This window comes from Amblyraja radiata, chromosome 10 (genome assembly GCF_010909765.2).
Source record: "Amblyraja radiata isolate CabotCenter1 chromosome 10, sAmbRad1.1.pri, whole genome shotgun sequence".
NCBI lineage: Eukaryota > Metazoa > Chordata > Chondrichthyes > Rajiformes > Rajidae > Amblyraja > Amblyraja radiata.
Genome location: NC_045965.1, coordinates 1,430,443 through 1,451,640, shown reverse-complemented (window position 1 = coordinate 1,451,640; position 21,198 = coordinate 1,430,443). Strand labels below are relative to the sequence as shown.

Here is a 21,198-nt window from a genome sequence, read left to right as displayed (position 1 = left end):
CTGTGGAATCTCCTCCACGCATGCCTACATTGAAGAGGCTATCCTCTCCTCTCCAACAGGAGTTCTGTGAGACCCTCTCTCACAGCTCCTCCTCTGTGATTCTTGCTGTGCTCCTGCTCTACAACCATGTTCTGACAGAAACTCACTACTACAGCCACTACTGCAGTCTTTCCTCAGTACTTGCCTGTGCCACCATCTTGTGTCACATGGTTTCTAGTTCCATTTTCAAGCCTCCCGGGTCAACCCCAACCAGAAATCTGAAGAAGGGTCCAACCTAAAACTGTGTCAATCCATGTCCACCACAGAAATTGCCTGGCCCACTGAGTCACTCCAGCACAATTCCACCATCTTATTTCATTAAAAATAATCCCTATTTGGATTGAGGGTTTCATTTCAGGGTTTTTCTTCATTTTATCAGGGATTAATTAAACAGAAAAAATAAAAGCTCTTCCAACTGTGAACCGGTGTTCGTGCATTTCAGCAACTGAACAAAACATCACATTGCAAGGAAAATAAAACTGAAAACAACATACAGTGGCTTGCAAAAATATTCATACCCCTTGAACATTTCCACATTTTGTCACGTTATAACCACAAACGTAAATGTATTTTATTGGGATTTTATGTGATAGACCAACACAAAGTGGGGCATAATTGTGAAGTGGAAGGAAAATGATACATGGTTTTCAAATTTTTTTACAAATAAAAAACTGAAAAGTGTGGCGTGCAAAAGTATTCAGCCCCCTTTACTCTGATACCCCTAAATAAAATCCAGTGCAACCTATTGCATTCAGAAGTCACCTAATTAGTAAATAGAGTCCACTTGTGTGTAATCTAATCTCAGTATAAATACAGCTGTTCGGTGAAGGCCTCAAAGAGGTTTGTTAGAGAACATTAGTGAACAAACAGCATCATGAAGCCCAAGGAACACACCAGACAGGTCAGGGATAAAGTTGTGGAGAAGTTTAAAGCAGGGTTAGGTTATAAAAAAATATCCCAAGCTTTGAACATCTCACGGAGCACTGTTCAATCCATCATCCGAAAATGGAAAGAGTATGGCACAACTGCAAACCTACCAAGACATGGCCATCCACCTAAACTGACAAGGAGAGCATTGATCAGAGAAGCAGCCATGGTAACTCTGGAGGAGCTGCAGAGATCCACAGCTCAGGTGGGAGAATCTGACCACAGGACAACTATTAGTCGTGCACTCCACAAATCGGGCCTTTATGGAAGAGTGGCAAGAAGAAAGCCATTGTTGAAAAAAAGCCTTAAGAAGCCCCGTTTGCAGTTTGCCACAAGCCATGTGGGGGACACAGCAAACATGTGGAGGAAGGTGCTCTGGTCAGATGAGACCAAAATTGAAGTTTTTGGCCTAAATGCAAAACGCTATGTGTGGTGGAAAACTAACACTGCACATCACCCTGAACACACCATCCCCACTGTGAAACATGGTGGTGACAACATCATGCTGTGGGGATGCTTTTCTTCAGCAGGGACAGGGAAGCTGGTCAGAGTTGATGGGAAGATGGATGGAGCCAAATGCAGGGCAATCTTGGAAGAAAACCTGTTAGAGTCTGCAAAAGACTTGAGACTGGGGCGGAGGTTCACCTTCCTGCAGGACAACGACCCTAAACATACAGCCAGAGCTACAATGGAATGGTTCAAATCAAAGCATATTCATGTTTTAAAATGGCTCAGTCAAAGTCCACACCTAAATCCAATTGAGAATCTCTGGCAAGACTTGAAAATTGCTGTTCACAGACGCTCTCCATCCAATCTGACTGAGCTTGAGCTATTTTGCAAAGAAGAATGGGCAAAAATTTCAGTCTCTAGATGTGCAAAGCTGGTAGCAACATACCCCAAAAGACTTGCAGCTGTAATTGCAGCGAAAAGTGGTTCTACAAAGTATTGACTCAGGGGGGCTGAATACTTTTGCACGCCACACTTTTCAGTTTTTTATTTGTAAAAAAATTTGAAAACCATGTATCATTTTCCTTCCACTTCACAATTATGCACCACTTTGTGTTGGTCTATCACATAAAATCCCAACACAGGTGCACAACCTTTTATTCAAAAGCCTTGGGACCAAACACTTTTCGTAATTCGGAATTTTTCGGCTTTCAAAATGGAAGATTTTTTGCGTAGATTTTAACGGCTGGCTCAGTGGTAGAGTGCTCGGCTCATATCCGCAAGGTCGCGAGTTTGCGCCGCGATCCCGGCAGTTACTCGATCGCGAGTTTGAGTCTTCAATGTAGTTTTTTCTTGCAGAATAGGAGAGAATAGGGAGGGTTAGGCTGGGATTATTCTCTACGAGATGATCTTAGTGCGGGAGACAAGTGTAGGAGAGGTGTACTGACTGTGTGGGCAGAACTTTGGAAGTGATTGCCCACCATTCTCAAAAGCCGCTGTGTCTCCCTGTCCCTGGGATAGCAGGGGGCGATCAAACAGCACAATACCCCCCTCCCCCTCCAACTCCAGAGGAATCCACTCCCCGATGGGCCGCTACGGCGACAAGTGGCAGTTCGCCCACAGCCCGAGCTGCGCCACCCCAAGAACAAGACGTACCTTGCACACCATCAGCTTCTGCCCCTACGGGGAGCGTGTTCCTCTGGAGTTGGAGCGGGGCTCAGCTAGAGTTGCTGATCTGGGATCTCCGTGCTTGCAGCGGGCCTGGGGGTCGGTGTCCCGATGAGGGAGCGCAGCTCGGGCTGTGGGCGAACTGCCACTTGTTGCCGTAGCGGCCCATCGGGGAGCGGCTTCTGGTGGTCCTGATGTCTCTGGCCAGTTTGCAGTTTTCCTCTGGAGTTGGAGCGGGGCTGGGCTGCTGCTGGCTGTGGGTCTCTGGGATCTCCGTGCTTGCAGTGGGCCTGGGGGTCGGTGTCCCGTTGGTCCTGACGTCTCCGGTGACTGGCACTGACCTGCTGGCATCGCCGACGTGAAGACAGTGCAAAGCCCCCGCGCCGGTGCAATGGGCGGGGAGCTGGAGAGGGGAGGGAAGGGGTCACACACATGGCCGGGAAGCAGATGGGTGTAGGTGGGGTGAAACTGAAGGGAGCGACAATCTGCTGCTGCCTGCCCGCTGAGTTAAAAAGTTCCCACGCAAGACTCATGATACACTGTGTATCGTGAGTCTACCGTGGGAACTTTTTAACTCAGCGGGCAGGCAGCAGCAGATTGTCAATTATTAACCCTCCCGCGCAATATACCCTCATCTTCTCTTTTATGAATGGGGATTTAGTTCCCCTTTCTTCGAGGACCGACCGGAGGTTCCGCTGTCACCTCTGCGGGCCGCCCTCGGTGAACGTTTTCAAGGATCTTTCTTCAAGGACCGAAAAAAATGTCCGCTATTCGGAGCTTTTCGTTATTTGGATCTTCGGATAAAAGGTTGTGCACCTGTAAAATACATTTACATTTGTGGTTGTAACGTGACAAAATGTGGAAAAGTTCAAGGGGTATGAAAACTTTTGCAAGCCACTGTACATTTAACTATAGCCCGATTTTACTTAAACACGTATCCACCCAGAAAAACAACAATATCTTCAAAACTATTTATGATGAGGAATGCAAGTCACTAGACCAAATAAATTAAATTGAAAATAGCCATATTTTCGAAAAGAAAATTAGATAAATCCTTGACTCGGAAATTCTCAAAAAGATTTTGTCAGGTGGCATAGTGGTGCAGCTATAAAGCCAGGGGAGGACTGGTCCCTGAACGAAATATTCCACCACTCACCCAACTGGGGGGGGGGGGGGGGGGGGGGGGGGGTTAGGGTTAGGCCGTGATGTCAAAAATCTCCTTATCTGAAATTTCATTCATTATTTCTTCGAGTTATTTATTAAAATGTTCAAAAATTTCAATAGCTTGGAAAATACGAGATGGTCTCGCTGATGGCGTCACAATGCTCTGCTCCTCGCGGCTGCTGCGCTATGTTCCACACCAGTGGAACACCCCCTCCTCCCACCCCCGGTTCCTTCAAAAGACGCAGAAAGAAGTGAGCAAGTGGGCGCCGTACTGCGTTGGATTGGGAAAGACTCAAGCAATAAGCCCCCCTCTGCTTCCCCCTCTGTCCAACACCCTTCGCCTCTTCTCCCCCCTTCACCCCCCCCCTCCTCCCCCCCCTCTTTCCCCCCCTTTCCTCCCCCTTCTTTCCACCCCCCTTTTCCTCTCTCCCCTCCCCCTTCCCCCCTCGTTCCCTACCTCCCCCCCACTTCCACCCCCACACTTTTCCCCTTTCCCCCCTCTTTCCCACCCTTCTTCCCCCCCTCCCTCTTTCCCCCCACCCTCCCCCTTTCCCCCTACTTCCCTCCCCCTTCCCCCCCTCCTCCCCTCCTCTCCCTTCCCCCAATTGCTATTGGGGAAGTGGAATTGTTTTGTTTTTTAAAGTCCAGTGCTGTGTGAGGCAGGGAGTGCTAGAATCTTACGTTGGACAACGGGTTGAGTTGCGGGGACCACACCTCCCTTGGTGGCTATGGGTTAGTGGTGCAATATTGTGTTGAGGGACCAGGCCTCCCGTGTGACAGGAACCCAACGGGTCCCACTTGGTCTAGTACCTTGACTTTTGATCTTTTATAGCAGATGACAAAACCTAATGTACACAGTTGGTGGCTGAATTTCAGGAATATGTGGGTACCTCGGCCTTAACTTGCCGTGAGCACATCTGCTTCCCTGCACCACCAACCCATGATTTTTTTTTCTAAAATCATAAAACATTGCCATTGAAGCCAAAAATAATTTGTCGCTAGAAGGGTTATGCATACCCAAAACACGAAAATAAAACCAGCCAATACATTTTAAAGACGCCAGTTCTCGCATCAGTAGATCTAATCCGGATATTTTGTGTTAAGTAGTAAACGCTTTTTTCTACTTCGCTAACCTTAATAATCCCAAATGGCAAAAAGTTCCACATTTGAAAATATTCTGCTAACTTTACCAATCCATGTAAACAATCGTTTACTTTTAATCATATTCAAGTGGGTCAATACATACACGAGACCCTCCACAAAGGAGCTCAACATTTCATTCATTTTATTTCTTCTTTCCAACACCTCAAATATCAATGCATTTTAAATAACTCCTGAGGTTAAAACCTTAAAATCCACTCTCCATACTTGTGCTTCACAAATGCCATCTTACATTCCAGAGCTTCCAACACATCTTCATCAATCAAAATGGATTCTGCTTCACCAGTTGACAGGTCCTTGACCACATTGGTTTCTTTACCATACTTCTGCTCTTACCTTCTTCCCTATCGTGACACCAGGGCTGCCTGACCCGCGGAGTTACTCCAGCATTTTGTGTCTATCTTTAGCACAGGGAAACTTCCACCTTTTGTTTGGGAGATCCAAGAAATAGGGCACAATCTTTAGAGTTAGTGTCATTTGGTGAAAAATTAAGAAGTCCTCTTTCCCAATTGAAATGCAACAGAGATGTCTTCTCCCAAAAGGAATTGCAAATGTTGGATCAACTAAAATCTTCATGACCAAGCTTGGCAGATTCTTGCTGGCCAAAACTTTCGAGATCCAGTCGAGTTAGATTTCAGCCAAAATCAACTTTCTGCTCCACTGCTTCCATCTCATTCCAGGACACCCTTCAGGTACCATTCAGTTTGAATAGCTTTATTCACTGATGCAACATACGTTTCTACACACATGTCCATGTCAACCAGCTATCCCCAATTCATCTCGGTCTAATTTCTATTCTTGTCATATTAGCAGGCTGAAATTCTAGATTCAAATCAAAACTTAACCCAATTGGTCATCCTGACCACGGGTGCTGTCTATCTGGAGTTTATAGGTTCTTCCCGTGTCCACCTGGGTTTTGTCCTGGTGCTCCGATCTCCTCCCACACTCCAAAGACGTACATGTTTGTAGGTTAATTGCCTTCAGTAAAAATTGTAGGGATCAAGGAAAGAGCGTTCACGCCGTGGCCCTGTTACCACCAATCTTTCCACCACCACGCACGCACAAGAAGCACAAGAGGCGACAAGACAGACACCATTGTATGCAGATGCTGAGAAGTGTGCTCAGCTCTGGCTGGACAACTTCTAATCTTGTGTGTGGACTCGATAAGAAGAAGAAGTAAAAATTGTAAATTGGCCCTAGTGTGTGGTGTGCGGGGTGATCACTGGTCGGCCTGTTTACGTACTGTATCTCTAAAGTATAAAAGCATCACTAGTCTCTGAACTTCTTCAGAGGAGCTTTCTTCCCTTTATGTGAGGTATAGAGAAAGACTCATAATGCAAATACAAGTTATTGCTTTCGAACAAGTTATAAAAATCATTGCATATTGCAAACATTTTGTTTTTAAAATATAGACAAGAAATTGCTTGGTAGGAATATGAGCTGAGTTTTGTTTATCTGCAATTTGGTACAGGTATGACTATTACATTTTCCCCTTGGGTGTTGATGCTGTATAACAAATACAACAAGTGAAGCAATGAAATGCAGGGTTTTGCTTCATTACTACACATTAACAAAAGGGACCGCAGGCAAGCACATGTAAAAATGAAAATAGCTCTAAGGCTTATGTATCATAACCAGATAACCTCTCCATAAACAGGGGGGAAAAACTAAATCCCTGTAGAATTCTACCAATAGCTCTAAGGCTTATGTATCATAACCAGATAACCTCTCCATAAACAGGGGGAAAAAACTAAATCCCTGTAGAATTCTACCAATAGCTAAGCGGAAGAGTTGCTGCCTTACAGCGCCAGAGACCCGGGTTCGATTTGTGCGGACTTTGTACGTTCTGCGTGTGTTTTCTCTGGGTGCTCCGGTTTCCTCCCACCAAAGATGTACATGTTTGTAGGGATCATGTAAATTGTCCCAAGTGTGTGTAGGATAGTGTTAGTCCTGAAGAGCCTGTTTCCAAGCTCTATCTCTAAACTTTATATTTTTCCTTTTCTAAATGCCTCATCTACGCAAAACATAGAAATTTGCAGAAGAGAAACGGGTTTTATTTTGTTTTTTATGCTGCCCCGCAATATCTTTCTGCTCAACTTCATCTGACCCTCAGCATAACTTTCCATTATTTATCTAGCTTCTCCTTAAACACTGCACTGCCTTAGATTTTACCTGCCATCTGTCAGCTCATCCTGACAATTGATCTAAACCTCCCGAACTCTTTTGTGCTCCAACTCACTGTATGCCAACAATCTCCAAGACATCAGCTAATTTCAAAATGAAGCAGTTTTGATCCAGTTAAAGCTTATTTGTGTCAATAGTTAAATGGTTAAGTGGAACAATCAGCAAAAGAACTTCCAACTCCTCAATAGTAACAGTATTTAAAATTTATCGTTTTCCTTCCAGTCTATCAATAAATACATCCACTCTGCTACATTTCCTTTTATAATCACACTCAATCGATTATTACAACAAATAATCCTCCGACATTTTTGCCACCTCCAACGGGATCCCACCACTGGCCACATCTTCCCATCTCCCATCTGCTTTCCGCAGAGACCGCTCCCTCCATAACTCCCTGTCATTTTATCCCTTCCCACCCAAACCACCTCTCCTGGCACTTTCCCTTGCAACCGCAGGAAATGCTACACGTGTCGCTTTACCTCCCCCCTTGACTCCATTCAAGGACTCAAGCAGTCTTTCCAGGTGTGGCAGATGTTCACCTGCACCTCCTCCAACCTCATCTATTACATCCGCTGCTCGAGATGTCAGCTGCTCTACATCGGTGAAACCAAGCGTAGGCTTGGCGATCGCTTCGCCCAACACCTCTGCTCGGTTCACAATAACCAACCTGATCTCCCAATGGCTCAGCACTTCAACTCCCCCTCCCATTCCGAATCCGACCTTTCTGTCCTGGGCCTCTTCCATGGCCAGAGTGAGGCCAAACGTAAATTGGAGGAGCAGCACCTCATATTTCACTTGGGCAGTTTGCACCCCAGCGGTATGAACATTGACCTCTAATTTCAGGTAGTCCCTACTTTCTCCTCCCCTTCCCAGCTCTCCCTCAGCCCACCGTCTACACCTCTTCCTTTCTTCTTCCCCCCCCGCCCCCCCACCCTCACATCAGTCTGAAGAAGGGTCTCAACCCGAAACGGTGCCTATTTCCTTCGCTCCATAGATGCTGCCTCACCCACTGAGTTTCTCCATCATTTTTGTCTACCCTCAATTATTAGAGGTAACTTCCAACAAGACACATTAAAAAACATGTGTTTTAAATGGATTTCGAGATATATGTACCACTTTTATCGCGTCACTTTTGGACACGTACATTGGACCTTGGCATCATTCATCAATTACATCATTTTTCTTTTCTCTTGTACTTTGAGCGCTTTATACAAAATATGTGCTGCATTCTTGCAATATTTCCTCGACCACTGCTGCTCAGCCAAGTGACAAGCCAGACTTTTGTCACCACATTACATTTTAGTGCATAGCTGCCAGAGGAGGTAGTTGAGGCAGAGACTATCCCAATGTTTAAGAAACAGTTAGACAGGTACAAGGATAGGACAGGTTTGGTGGGATATGGGCCAAACGCCAGCAGTGTAGCTGGGACATGTTGGGCCGAAAGGCCTATTTTTACACTATACGACTCCATGTCCTCTTAAACAGGAAATATGTTTCTTCCCACACGTGCTGTCTACCTAGGCAACATTTCATGCATCTTTTGTTTTTATTTCAAAATTACTTATTTCTTGTGCTTTGTTAGTTTTTTTAATTCAAAAGCTTCAAACTCAGAAGCAACTAATCCAAAAACACATAGAAAAATGTGTTAAATTACGAAATACAATGCCTAAATAAGAATGCAGCCAGTTTTATGTGGGGGTAATGTTTCTGAAAAGTAGTGTGTAATTCAAAAATGTGTAAATTAAATATATCCATTTTTGAATTACACACTAATAATTTACAACTCAAATTTACAACTCAAAAATACTGCACATTAATTAGATTTTGGCAACAATTAAATAAACATATTATTTTTTAAAAAAAGATAAATCAAACACACGTAAAACATCTTGCCTGTAGTTGGAAATGGGGGAATAAAGACGTGAATATTTTCTGGTCTTACAAGATTTTAGAGTTATGGAAGCTTAAGGTCTCCCTGCTTCTTTTTGCCCATTACTTTAAATCTTGACTCTCTGCCAGTAGAAACTTTTTTTATTGACCCCCTTTATGATCTTCAACAACTCTCTAAATTGTTGCTGCTCTGAGGAAAACAATCTCAATTCTTCCAAATTATCTACAGAAAGCAAAGTACCTCAAACCAAGACCATTCCACTGAATATATGTTCACATCTTCTTTGCGAACTTAACATCATCCCTATTATGTAGTGAATAGAATTGGGTTAAGTGCTCAAGTAACTCAAGCTCAGGCAGCACTAGCATTTTATTAAAAACTCTACATGACCACATGACCAAGGGCAGCAAGGTGCCTTACAGCGCCAGAGACCCGGCTTCGATCTGACTACGGGTGCTGCCTGTTCAGAGTTTGTACGTTCTCCCCGTGACCTGCGTGTGTTTTCACCTGCGTGTGTTTGCTCCGGTTTCCTCCCACACTCCAACAGAGAGAGTTAGATAAAGCTCTAGGGGCTAGTGGAATCAAGGGATATGGGGAGAAGGCAGGCACGGGTTATTGATTGGAGATGATCAGCCATGATCACAATGAATGGCGGTGCTGGCTTGAAGGGCCGAATGGCCTCCTCCTGTACCTATTTTCTATGTTTCTATGTTTGTAGGTTAATTGACTTCAGTAAAATTGTAATTTGTCCCAAGTGTGTATAGGATAGTGTTAGTGTGTGAGGATCACTGGACGACACTGACGGGCCTGTTTCCACACTGTATCTTTAAACTAAGCTAAACTAAACCCACCTGCATTGTACTCTATGCAGCTACTTTAAAAGACTTGGTGTCTCAGTGAACACTTTCTTAAAAAAAACATTTTCTCAAGTTGCCCTACCATGTTCAAAGATTTATGTGCATATCCATCAGGTGTCTGTTCCATGCACTTTAGAATTTCGAACAATGGTTTCACATTTGGAATCAGCATCTATCAGTGCCAACAGCATTTAATATAATAGAAATATGAGGGACAAAAAGAGGGGCAATTTGGCCTATCGTGCTCTCAATGACTAAATAAAAATGATCTTAATTTCAATTCCAAGCTCTTAGTCCATAGCCTTGAGGGGTTTGCACTTCAAATGTTCATCCATGTAGCTATTAAATGTGATCATCGTTTATCCTTTTTAAACAGTAAATGCCAAAGCTAGAGCTCTTTGGCCCAGGAGCTAACCTTCCACTAACTGCCTTCAATTCCAATTCTTCAGTTAGCTCCATTCACTTATTTTTGGACCTGCCCAAGCACCTAAGGGTGGCACAGGGGCACAATGGCAGAGTTGCTGCCTCACAGCACCAGAGACCCAGGTTCGATCCTGACTATGGGCGCTGTCTGTGCAGAGTTTGTACATTCTCCCTGTGACCACGTCTGTATTCTCCGGGTGCTCGGGTTTCCTCACACATTCCAAAGATATCAAGGTTTCCATAAATAACATCATAAAAATAGTGATTAATTGATCAGAAGTGCAAATGATCTACCAGAATATTTACTTGTAAACAGGTACAAAGGACAAAGGACATATATTGCCACATACAATAATTGGTGCAGTGAAATTTGAGTTACCATGCAGCACACAAATAAGATAAACACAAAATTTTCCCACAGAGGGTGGTGGGTGTATGGAACAAGCTGCCAGAGAAGGTAGTTGAGGCAGGTACTATAACAACATTTAGAAGACATTTGGAGAAGTACGTGGATGGGAAAGGTTTGGAGGGATATGGGTCAAATGGGATTAGCTTAGATGGGGCATCTTGGTCAGCATGCACATGTTGGGCCTAAGGGCCTGTTTCTGTACTGTATTATTCTGTAATAGAGGGTTTAAGAATGTTTCTGTTTGAGGATGACAATTTTAAAAGAGAGGGAACAGAACCTGAACATAATTCTTCTTCATCACAAGTCACGGACCATGGGCTGTGCAACCAACTTATACTCCCGACCATTCATTATGGGCTGGAAAAGGAAAATACGCAGCAAACAGTTGGGCATGAACAGGGTTAAGGGAGCAAGTGATAAAAGCTTCAGGAAAAAGAAGATGAAAAAAGAATGGAGAGAATGTTCATAGTTCCAAACTTGTGTAGGAAAGAACTGCAGATATTGGTTTAAATTGAAGGTAGACACAAAATGCTGGAGTAACTCAGCGGGACAGGCAGCATCTCTGGAGAGAAGGAATGGGTGACATTTCGGGTCGAGACCCTTCTTCAGACTTCTGAAGAAGGGTCTCGACCCGAAACGTCACCTGTTCCTTCTCTCCGGAGTTGCAAACTTGATTGGCAAACATTAACTTCAATACTTCAATGGTGTATGCCCATCGAGGTTGGCTACAGAGGTTTTGCGGGGCAATCGCTCTACAAAGCCTTGAGTGCACTGGGCATCAACAGAGTGGCAAGGAGAAGAGCAATCAAGAAGACCACAAAGGCAGCGGAGAAGGCCTCGAGATGGCTCTGGATCAGGAGAGAACGTCCATGGGGAGGAGCGAATGCCACCTGAACACAAGTCGTGGTCTGATCAACCACGGATAGGTCGCCTGGGTGAGGGTGTCTGATGTTGAAAGACCCGAAACACCCAATGACCCCAGGTTACATCACTGATGATGTGTTCAGGAGCATCAAGAGATGTATTTTTATCAACAACTTCAATACCTACAGTATTTGAAGTTTTTGTCATTCTCCTTTCTTTGCCTCTAATTACTTTCTTGGTAATCCCTTGTTGTTTTTGATAGTTCCCAGTTGGTTGGATTGCTTTCTATTTATGTCGATGCAAACACATTTGTTTATCTAGATACCGTCCTTGCCTCATTTGGTGCACACAATGGGTGAATTGCACAACTGTGGTCTTTCACTTTTATGAACATACTAATTAGTTATTCTAGCAAGCAGTTTTTTGTTTGAATACTTTCCACCATTTACAGATATTCCTCAATTTATACAACTTCAGCAACACTTTGGGATAAATGTCTTAAATCTATTTTTCACTGTGATGAATAACACATCCCTTAATGTCTTCAGGACATACTGAACCAAAATACTGATGCAGGTAGTTCTGCTTGAACACAATAGCTACATTGCTAAAGATCCTCGAGTTATTAAAAATCAAGTTAAAAAGATAATAGTGTCAATGGTAGAAAGGGGGTTAGTGGCTAGTGAGTTACATACCGGACTTTAAGTCTTTTCAAGCAATAAAGTTATTTTTGATTTTAAATGAGCATGGTGGCACTAATATTAATAGAAGCAATTGTCCGTCAGTTTCAATGGCCACTCATTAACCTAGTAGTTGCTGCCTTCATTAGAGACAATGGTTAAATCTGAAGTGGAGTCTCGAGCCAAAATGTCACCTATCCATGTTCTCCAGAGATGCGGTCTGACCTGCTGAGTTACACCAGCACTTTGTGTCCTTTTGTGCCTGATTAGAAGTTCGGTAGATAGGGCAGGCAGGAGCATGGCAGGGAGCAAGGAAAGGGAGAAAGGGAGTTGGACTAAATTTCATAATTTCGACGAAACAGGTCTAAACAGTACGCCGGATGAACTAAGGGTGTGGATAGGTACATGCAACTGGGACATAGAAACATAGAAAATAGGTGCAGGAGGAGGCCATTCAACCCTTCGAGCCAGCACCACCATTCATTGTGATCATGGCTGATCGTCCCCAATCAATAAGCCGTGCCTGCCTTCTCCCCATATCCCTTGATTCCACTAGCCCCTAGAGCTCTATCTAACTCTCTCTTAAATTCATCCAGTGATTTGGCCTCCACTGTCCTCTGTGGCAGGGAATTCCACAAATTCACAACTAGGTGAAAAAGTTTCTTTCTCACCTCAGTCTTAAATGGCTTCCCCTTTGTTCTAATCCTGTGGCCCCAGGTTCTGGACTCGCCCAACATTGGGAACATTTTTCCTGCATCTAGCTTGTCCAGTCCTTTTATAATTTTATATTGCAGTGGAAGGTCATGTTTGACTAATCTTCTTGAATTTTTTGAAGAGGTTACTAGGGAAATTGATGAGGGTAAAGCAGTGGATGTTGTCTATATGGACTTTAGTAAGGCCTTTGACAAGGTTCCTCATGGAAGGTTGGTTAAGAAGGTTCAATTGTTGGGTATAAATGCAGGAGTTGCAAGATGGATTCCCTGATTCAACCCAGTGTTAGCTGTGTGGAGGATGCTAGGAGGCTGCAAGGTGACTTGGATAGGCTGGGTGAGTGGGCAAATGTATGGCAGATGCAATATGGAAGGCAGTGTTTACTACTTTTTGTAGTCTTTTCCTTTCCAGGGCGCTCAAATTGCCGAACCAAGCCACGATGCAACCGGTCAGCATGCTCTCGACTGTGCACCTGTAGAAGTTAGAGAGAGTCTTCCTTGACAATCCGACTCTCCGTAATCTTCTCAGGAAGTAGAGGCGCTGATGTGCTTTTTTGATGATTGCATTAGTGTTCTCGGACCAGGAAAGATCTTCAGAGATGTGCACGCCTAGGAATTTGAAGCTCTTGACCCTTTCAACCATCGACCCGTTGATATAAATGGGGCTGTGGGTCCCCCTCCTACTCCTTCCAAAGTCCACAATCAGTTCCTTGGTTTTGCTGGTGTTGAGGGCCAGGTTATTGCGCTGGCACCATATGGACAGTTGCTCGATCTCTCTTCTGTACTCTGACTCATCCCCATCAGTGATACGCCCCACAATAGTGGTGTCGTCAGCGAACCTGATGATGGAGTTCGCACTGTGGTTCGCTACGCAGTCATGGGTATAGAGTGAGTACAGCAGGAGGCTGAGCACGCAGCCTTGAGGTGCTCCCGTGCTGATTGTTATTGAGGCTGACACATTTCCACCAATACGAACAGACTGTGGTCTGTGGACGAGGAAGTCAAGGATCCAGTTGCAGAGGGATGCGCAGAGACCCAGTTCTGCGAGTTTGGTAACCAGTTTGGAGGGGATGATTGTGTTAAATGCCGAGCTGTAATCAATGAATAACAGCCTGACATATGAGTTTTTGTTGTCCAAGTGGTCCAGTGCGGAGTGGAGGGCCAGCGAGATCGCATCCACCGTTGATCTGTTGTGGCGGTACGCGAACTGCAGTGGGTCCAGGTTTTTGTCGATGTAGGAGTTGATTTGCTCCATGACCAACCTCTCAAAGCACTTCATCACCACCGGCGTTAGTGCCACTGGTCGATAGTCATTGAGGCATGTCACCTTACTCTTCTTGGGCACCGGTATAATTGATGCCCTTTTAAAGCAGGTGGGGACCTCAGACCTCAGAAGTGAGAGGTTGAAAATGTCCGTAAAAACTCCCGCCAGTTGGTCTTTTCAATCTTTCCTCATATGACAGTCCCGCCATCCCAGGGATCAATCTCGTGAACCTACGCTGCACTGCCTCAATCACAAGGATGTCCTTCCTCAAATTAGGAGACCAAAACTGTACACAATACTCCAGATGTGGTCTTACCAGAGCCCTATACAACTGCAGAAGAACCTCTTTACTCCTATACTGAAATCCTCTTGTTATGAAGGCCAACATTCCATTAGCTTTCTTCACTGCCTGCTGTACCTGCACGCCATCTTTCAGTGACCGGTGTACAAGGACACCCAGGTCTCGCTGCACCTCCCCCTTACCTAACCTAACCCCATTGAGATAATAATCTACCCCCTTGTTTTTGCCGCCAAAGTGGATAACCTCATATTTATCTATATCATACTGCATCTGCCACACATTTGCCCACTCACTCAACCTGTCCAGGTCACCCTGCAACCACCTAGCATCCTCTTCATAGTTCACACTGCCACCCAGCTTTGTGTCATCCACAAACTTGCTAGTGTTGCTCCTAATTCCCTCTTCCAAATCATTAATATATATGGTAAACAGTTGCGGCCCCAACACCGAGCATTGCGGCACTCCACTCGCCACTGCCTGCCAATCTGAAAAGGACACGTTCACTCCTACTCTTTGCTTCCTGTCTGCCAACCAATATTCTATCCATGTCAACACCCTACCCCCAATACCATGTGCTCTAATTTTAGTCACCAGTCTCCCGTGCGGGACCTTATCAAAGGATTTCTGAAAGTCTAGATACACTACATCCACTGGCACCCCTTCATCCATTTTACTTGTCACATTCTCAAAAAATTCCAGAAGATTAGTCCAGATTAGCCATTATGCTGAGAGATAGCAGACAGCTGCAAGACTAAAAGGGTTGTCATTGTAGCGGCAGATTTTTCATATCTTTCAGGTAATTAGCACCCTAGCCGCTAATTGGATGAGAATGGATAAGGGGAATATCTTCGGTACGCATGCAAGCTGCCTCAGAGACCTTCAGAGTTTCTCCATTCATAAAGCTTCAGCACAGTCTTTTGATGAATATTTTCTTTATTGTAGATAGAAAACAGTAAGATACATCCAAGGTTTTTCCGACTTGTTACGCAATCTTCTTGGAACTCCAGCTCATTACTTCAGATATTAGAAAGCTCCTCGTGTCTCCTTAACAATGACATACAATGACATGGTCGAAGGATTAACCTTCTCCATCGTCTCTCCAAACTCATCTAAAAACTAAACTTCTGCGCAAGCAGTTAAGCTGTAAACACGCCCAAAGACACGTCATAAATCCCACCCACATTATAACGGGCAAGCTAAAATTTAAAGGCACATGCCATCCACAATGACATGCAAAACAGGCCAAATGGCCACTACAGTCATAGCAGGGGATTTTAACCTTCCTCCAAAATCAACTGCAACTGCCATAGTGCCAAGGGTTAGAAGGAGCAGAATAAATGACTTTTATTCAGGAATGTTTCCTCAGGCAATATGTAAGGGGCCTTACAGGTGACAGGACAAAGTTTAATCTTGAGAATTGGCCAGGGCAAGTGACTGAAGTGTCTGTGGGCGAGCACTGGGACCAGTAGTTACTAAAATAGTTATTGATAAGTCCGTGGATATTTTTCAGGCAGAGATAGACAAATTCTTGATTTGAACGGGTGTCAAGGGTTATGGGGAGAAGGCAGGAAAATGGGATTAGGTGGCAGAGATCAGCCATGATTGAATGGGCCGAATAGCATAATTCTACTCTTGTAACTTGTGAACATGTTAAGGTCAGGACGGACCCACAAGTTATTTTTTTTTATTATGCATTTATCCAGGACTATATTTATGTTAAAATTATGATACAAATACAAGTTGCTCAGTTGACAAATCTATCAGTTTATGTGGGCCAATGAAAATGTAGGCTAGCTAGTTAAAAATGCACATATAATAAATACATTTATGTGTAAAGTCAGTTCAGTTAACACACCTGACATTTTCCTCCTGATAAAGGCTGCTGACCACCGGACCAACAAATACGACACAATCTTCCTTTGAATCCTGAAACACAATTAAATGAAATTAATATAATCTCAATACGGACAACTTTAAATGCAGAATAGTTAGAATATTTTCACAGTTATTGCAATGGGCAAATAAGGTCTAGCTTATTTCAAATGGTCATTTAGCATGTGTTTATAAATGTGTAAACAATTTGATTCAAGTAAGACACAATCAGAAGGGTCACAACCCGAAACGTTATCTGTCTTTTCCATCCACAGGTGCTGCCTGACCTGCTGAGTTCCTCCAGCATTTTTTGTCTTGTTCAAAATTACAGGACCTACAGATCCTTGCAACAACTTCACAGCTATCGTGATTTAAGTAATAACCCATCTGGAATAATCAATAGTCCATAATGAGATTCCAACATTGAGTTGAGAGAGAAACCCCAGGACATTATTTTACATTAGCAACAACAAAACTGAATTTAATGAATTGGCGACGTTTCAGGTCGAACCCTTCTTCAGACTGACGTCAGGGGAGGTGGCAGGTCAGAGAAAGAATGTAGGCGGAGACAGTAAGGCTAGCGGGAGAACTGGAAAGGGGGAGGGGATGCAGAGAGAAAGCAAGGGTTGCCTGAAGTATTCGAAAGTAGGCACAAAATGCTGGAGTAACTCAGTGGGACAGGCAGCTTCTCCGGAGAGAAGAAATGGGTGACATTTCAGGTCTGAAGAAGGGTCTCAACCCAAAACGTCACCAATTTCTTCTCTCTAGAGATGCTGCCTGTTTCGCTGAGTTACTCCAGTATTTTGTTTCCACCTTCTTGCAAGAATGCCCGTTTGTCTTTGTTCAGTTCAATTCAGTTTAGTTTAATGTCACGTATACCGAGGTACAATGAAAAGCTTTTGTTGCGTGCTAACCAGTCAGCAGAAAGACAATACATGATTACAATCTATCCATTTACAGTGTACAGATACACGATAAGGGAATAACGTTTAGTGAAAGGTAAAGTCAGCAAAGTCCGATCAGTGATAGTCCGAAGGTCATCAATGAGGTAGATAGTAGTTCAGCACTGCTCTCTGGTTGTGATAAGATGATTCAGTTGCCTAATGACAGCTGGGAAGCAACTGTCCCTGAATCTGGAGGTGTGTGTTTTCACACTTCTATACCTTTTGCCCGATGGGAGAGGGGAGAAGATGTAGTGGCCCGGGTGTCACCCATCCTTGATTATGCTGCTGGCCTTGCCGAGGCAACGTGAGGTATAAATGGAGTCTATAGGAGGGAGGTTGGTTTGTGTGAGGGTCTGGGCTGCGTCCACAATTCGCTGAAATTTCTTGCGGTCTTGGATGGAGCTGTTCCCAAACCAAGCTGTGATGTAATGCCTTCATGATCATTTCTAGTGATCATGTACACCCAGATCTCTTTGAACACCTTGGAACGCAGGAGGCTGAGGGATGATCTTATAGTGGTGAACAAAATCATGAGAGGAATAGAGCGGGGTTTTTTTGTCCAGAGAAGGGGAATCGAGGATCATAGGTTTAGGTGAAGGGGAGAAGATTTAATAGGAATTTGAGAGGTAACTTTTTCACACAAAGGGTGGTGGGTGTATGGAACGAGCTGCCAGAGGAAATAGTTGAGGCTGGAACTATTGCAACGTTTAAGAAATAGTTAAGATAGGAACATGGATAGGAGAGGTTTTGAGGGATATGTGTCAAACGCGGGCAGGTGGGACAAGTGTAGCTGGGACATGTTGGCCGGTATGGACAAGTTGGGCCCAAGGGCCTGTTTCCACACTGTGTCACTATGATTCCATGACCAACAACTTTCAGCCTCTCATCATTCTATTTTTTTTTTTTTATCTTCACATTTTCCAGTTTCCACATTCATGTCATGCATTCATATGATCTTCTGGATCCTCCTGCAGCCTCTCTGCTGCCTCCTAGCAATTCAGAAAAACAGCCAGCATTTCACCCACAGTTAACCAGGAGACATCACCCTTGGTCCCAACATTCAAATCAGAAGTACAAATTGTACCTAGCTGGGATCCTGGCACCAATTCTTTTCTCCAGAGATGCTGCCTGACCCGCTGAGTTACTCTAGCATTTTATGTCTGTCTTCGGTTTAAACCAGCATCTGCAGTTCCGTCCGACACACCCATTCCTGTAGTATGGATCAACCTACCATAAAACATTTTTATCCTTTCTGTCCTTTATTCAGTCAGCAGTGCCTTATAGAATCATCACAAACCACAGAGAAAAATCAAGAATGCACTACCAGCATGAAGTGCAAATATCCAGCAAAACTCTATCCGTGTGACAGACTATTATTTTGGTTATGCTCTGAGGTTGATCTTTCTGCTCCTAGGGCTGTCCTTCCACTAATCTGCCCATGTTAAGTCACAGAAACAGTTTGCTCAGAGCCTAAGGAATGCCTAGGAATTTGATGGTTTTTGAGGGGGAAATATTAAAGATACATATTTTATACTTTGTCATCTGTTGCCGGCCCTTTTTTGTTCTGGTCTTTTCCTATCTCCAGTCCCCCCTCTACTTTCAGTCTGAAGAAGGGACCCAACTCGAAATATCAGTCTGAAGAAGGGTCCTGATCCAAAACATCACCTATTCCTTTTTAGTTTACTTTAGTTTAGTTTATAGTTACAGATTGGAAACAGGACCTTTGGCCTACAATGGCCACGCCAACCAGTGATCCCCATACACTATCCTCCACAGTAGGGACAATTTTCACCAGAGATGCTGCCTGAACTGCTGTTACTCCAGCATTTTGTGTCTATCTTTGGTATAAACTAACATCTGCAGTTCCTTATTATACATATTTTATACTTGTATATGCTTATGTACATGATTGTAACATGCCTAACGTTTACCATGGACGCATATCTATGCTGGCCTTCAACTGCTCGCACCCGTCTGAATCAATATTCCTATCTCACTGTGCATCAACCTGCCTTTTCTCACCAGCTCTGTTTGTCAATGCTGAATTACTCTGTTACTGCTACTTTGCTGACAGTTATTCGAAAATTCCACACATTTGCTGAAAGACCTCAGCTACAATTTGTAACTTGGCAGAGAGAAAAGCAAAGGAGGAAAGAAAAGCATGAAAAATCCAACACAGTGAAAGGAACAAAATCATTTCGACAGGAACAACCAAAGAGAACAGCTTCACAATTAACAGGAAGACGAGGAAAAGCTTGTTAAGAGAAAAAAAGGATTTAAAGAATTATCATTATTAAATATATATTTTTAATTATCCCAGTACATCAATTAAAAACTAATTACAAAAAGATTATTTTAAATATTTAGCTGTTTCATTGTAATTTAGAACAAACTGGCTGCCTGCGCAGGAGATTGGTTTAAGTGCTTATATGTTAAAGAATAAGAGTTATTAATTTTGAAAGATGCAGAATTAAGATAGTGAACAGAACAACTTGTGGGTATATACAAAATGCTGGAGTAACTCAGCAGGACAGGCAGCATCTCTGGAGAGAAGGAACGGGTGACGTTTCGGGTCGTCGCTTCTTCAGTCTGAAGAAGGGTCTCGACGGAAACGTCACCCGTTCCTTCTCTCCAGAGATGCTGCCTCACCCGCTGAGTTACTCCAGCATTTTGTGTCTACCTTTGTTATTCACTCGCAGGATCTGGGTGTCACTGGCAAGGACTGTATTTATTGACCATCCATAAGTTTGTGGAGAGCTATCTTCCTGATGTGCTGCAAGCTATATGGTAATGGTTTCTTTTTGCAGAATGCTTTTAAGGTACATAAGAGTTCAAAGCTTTTTAGACAGAAACGATAAACCAATAAAGACATAATCAAATCTGAAAGGTATATCACTTGGAGGGGAAATTGCTGTCTTGTGCCCGTGTGTTTCTAGGCAGTGGAGGCTGGGGAATTGAGAGGTGCTGTTGCGGAAGCAACAGTGCTCAGTTCAAGTGCACTCCCTCTGAAGAAGGGTCCCGACCTGAAATGCAGGCGTCCATGTCTTCCAGAGACGCTGCCTGACTCGCTGTATTATTCCACCAATTTGTGTTCTGTACCAGAAACCAGCATTCACTGCACAGTGTCTCCATTCTGAAGCTAGGTTGTTGGAGCAGATTTTTAAGGATATTTAAAACGAGGGGTTTTAAGGAAAGAATTCTAAAGGCTAAAGACTTCTTAATTGATGAGAATGTGGAGGACCGCCGTTAGGGAGGGGAAGAACAATGGGGATCCGCGTGGGGGAACCACCATGAGGGGAGAGACCAATGGGGATCCGCGTGGGGGAACCACCATGAGGGGAGAGACCAATGGGGACCCCGCGTGGGGGAACCACCATGAGGGGAGAGACCAATGGAGGACCCCGCGTGGGGGAACCACCATGAGGGGAGAGACCAATGGAGGACCCCGCGTGGGGGAACCACCACAAGGGGAGAGACCAATGGGGATACTGCGTGGGGGAACCACCTGGAGGGGAGAGACCAATGGGGACCCCGCGTGGGGGAACCACCATGAAGGGAGAGACCAATGGAGGACCCCGCGTGGGGGAACCACCACAAGGGGAGAGACCAATGGAGGACCCCGCGTGGGGGAACCACCACAAGGGGAGAGACCAATGGGGATACTGCGTGGGGGAACCACCATGAGGGGAGAGACCAATGGGGATACTGCGTGGGGGAACCACCACGAGGGGAGAGACCAATGGAGGACCCCGCGTGGGGGAACCACCATGAGGGGAGAGACCAATGGGGATACTGCGTGGGGGAACCACCATGAGGGGAGAAACCAATGGGGACCCCGCGTGGGGGAACCACCATGAGGGGAGAGGACAATGGACAATAAGGACCCCGTGTGGG

The 21,198-nt window shown here is 44.4% G+C and overlaps 1 protein-coding gene across 2 annotated transcripts in view; it reads right to left on the bottom strand.

The window, feature by feature from the left end:
- Positions 1-21,198, bottom strand: part of c10h1orf21 (chromosome 10 C1orf21 homolog) — a 448,119-nt gene that overhangs the window by 140,264 nt on the left and 286,657 nt on the right. For both annotated transcript variants that reach the window (XM_033027870.1, XM_033027871.1), the window contains one exon: positions 16,344-16,414. In XM_033027870.1, coding sequence (XP_032883761.1) covers positions 16,344-16,414 — 71 coding nt within the window. The remainder of the gene's footprint in view (positions 1-16,343; positions 16,415-21,198) is intronic.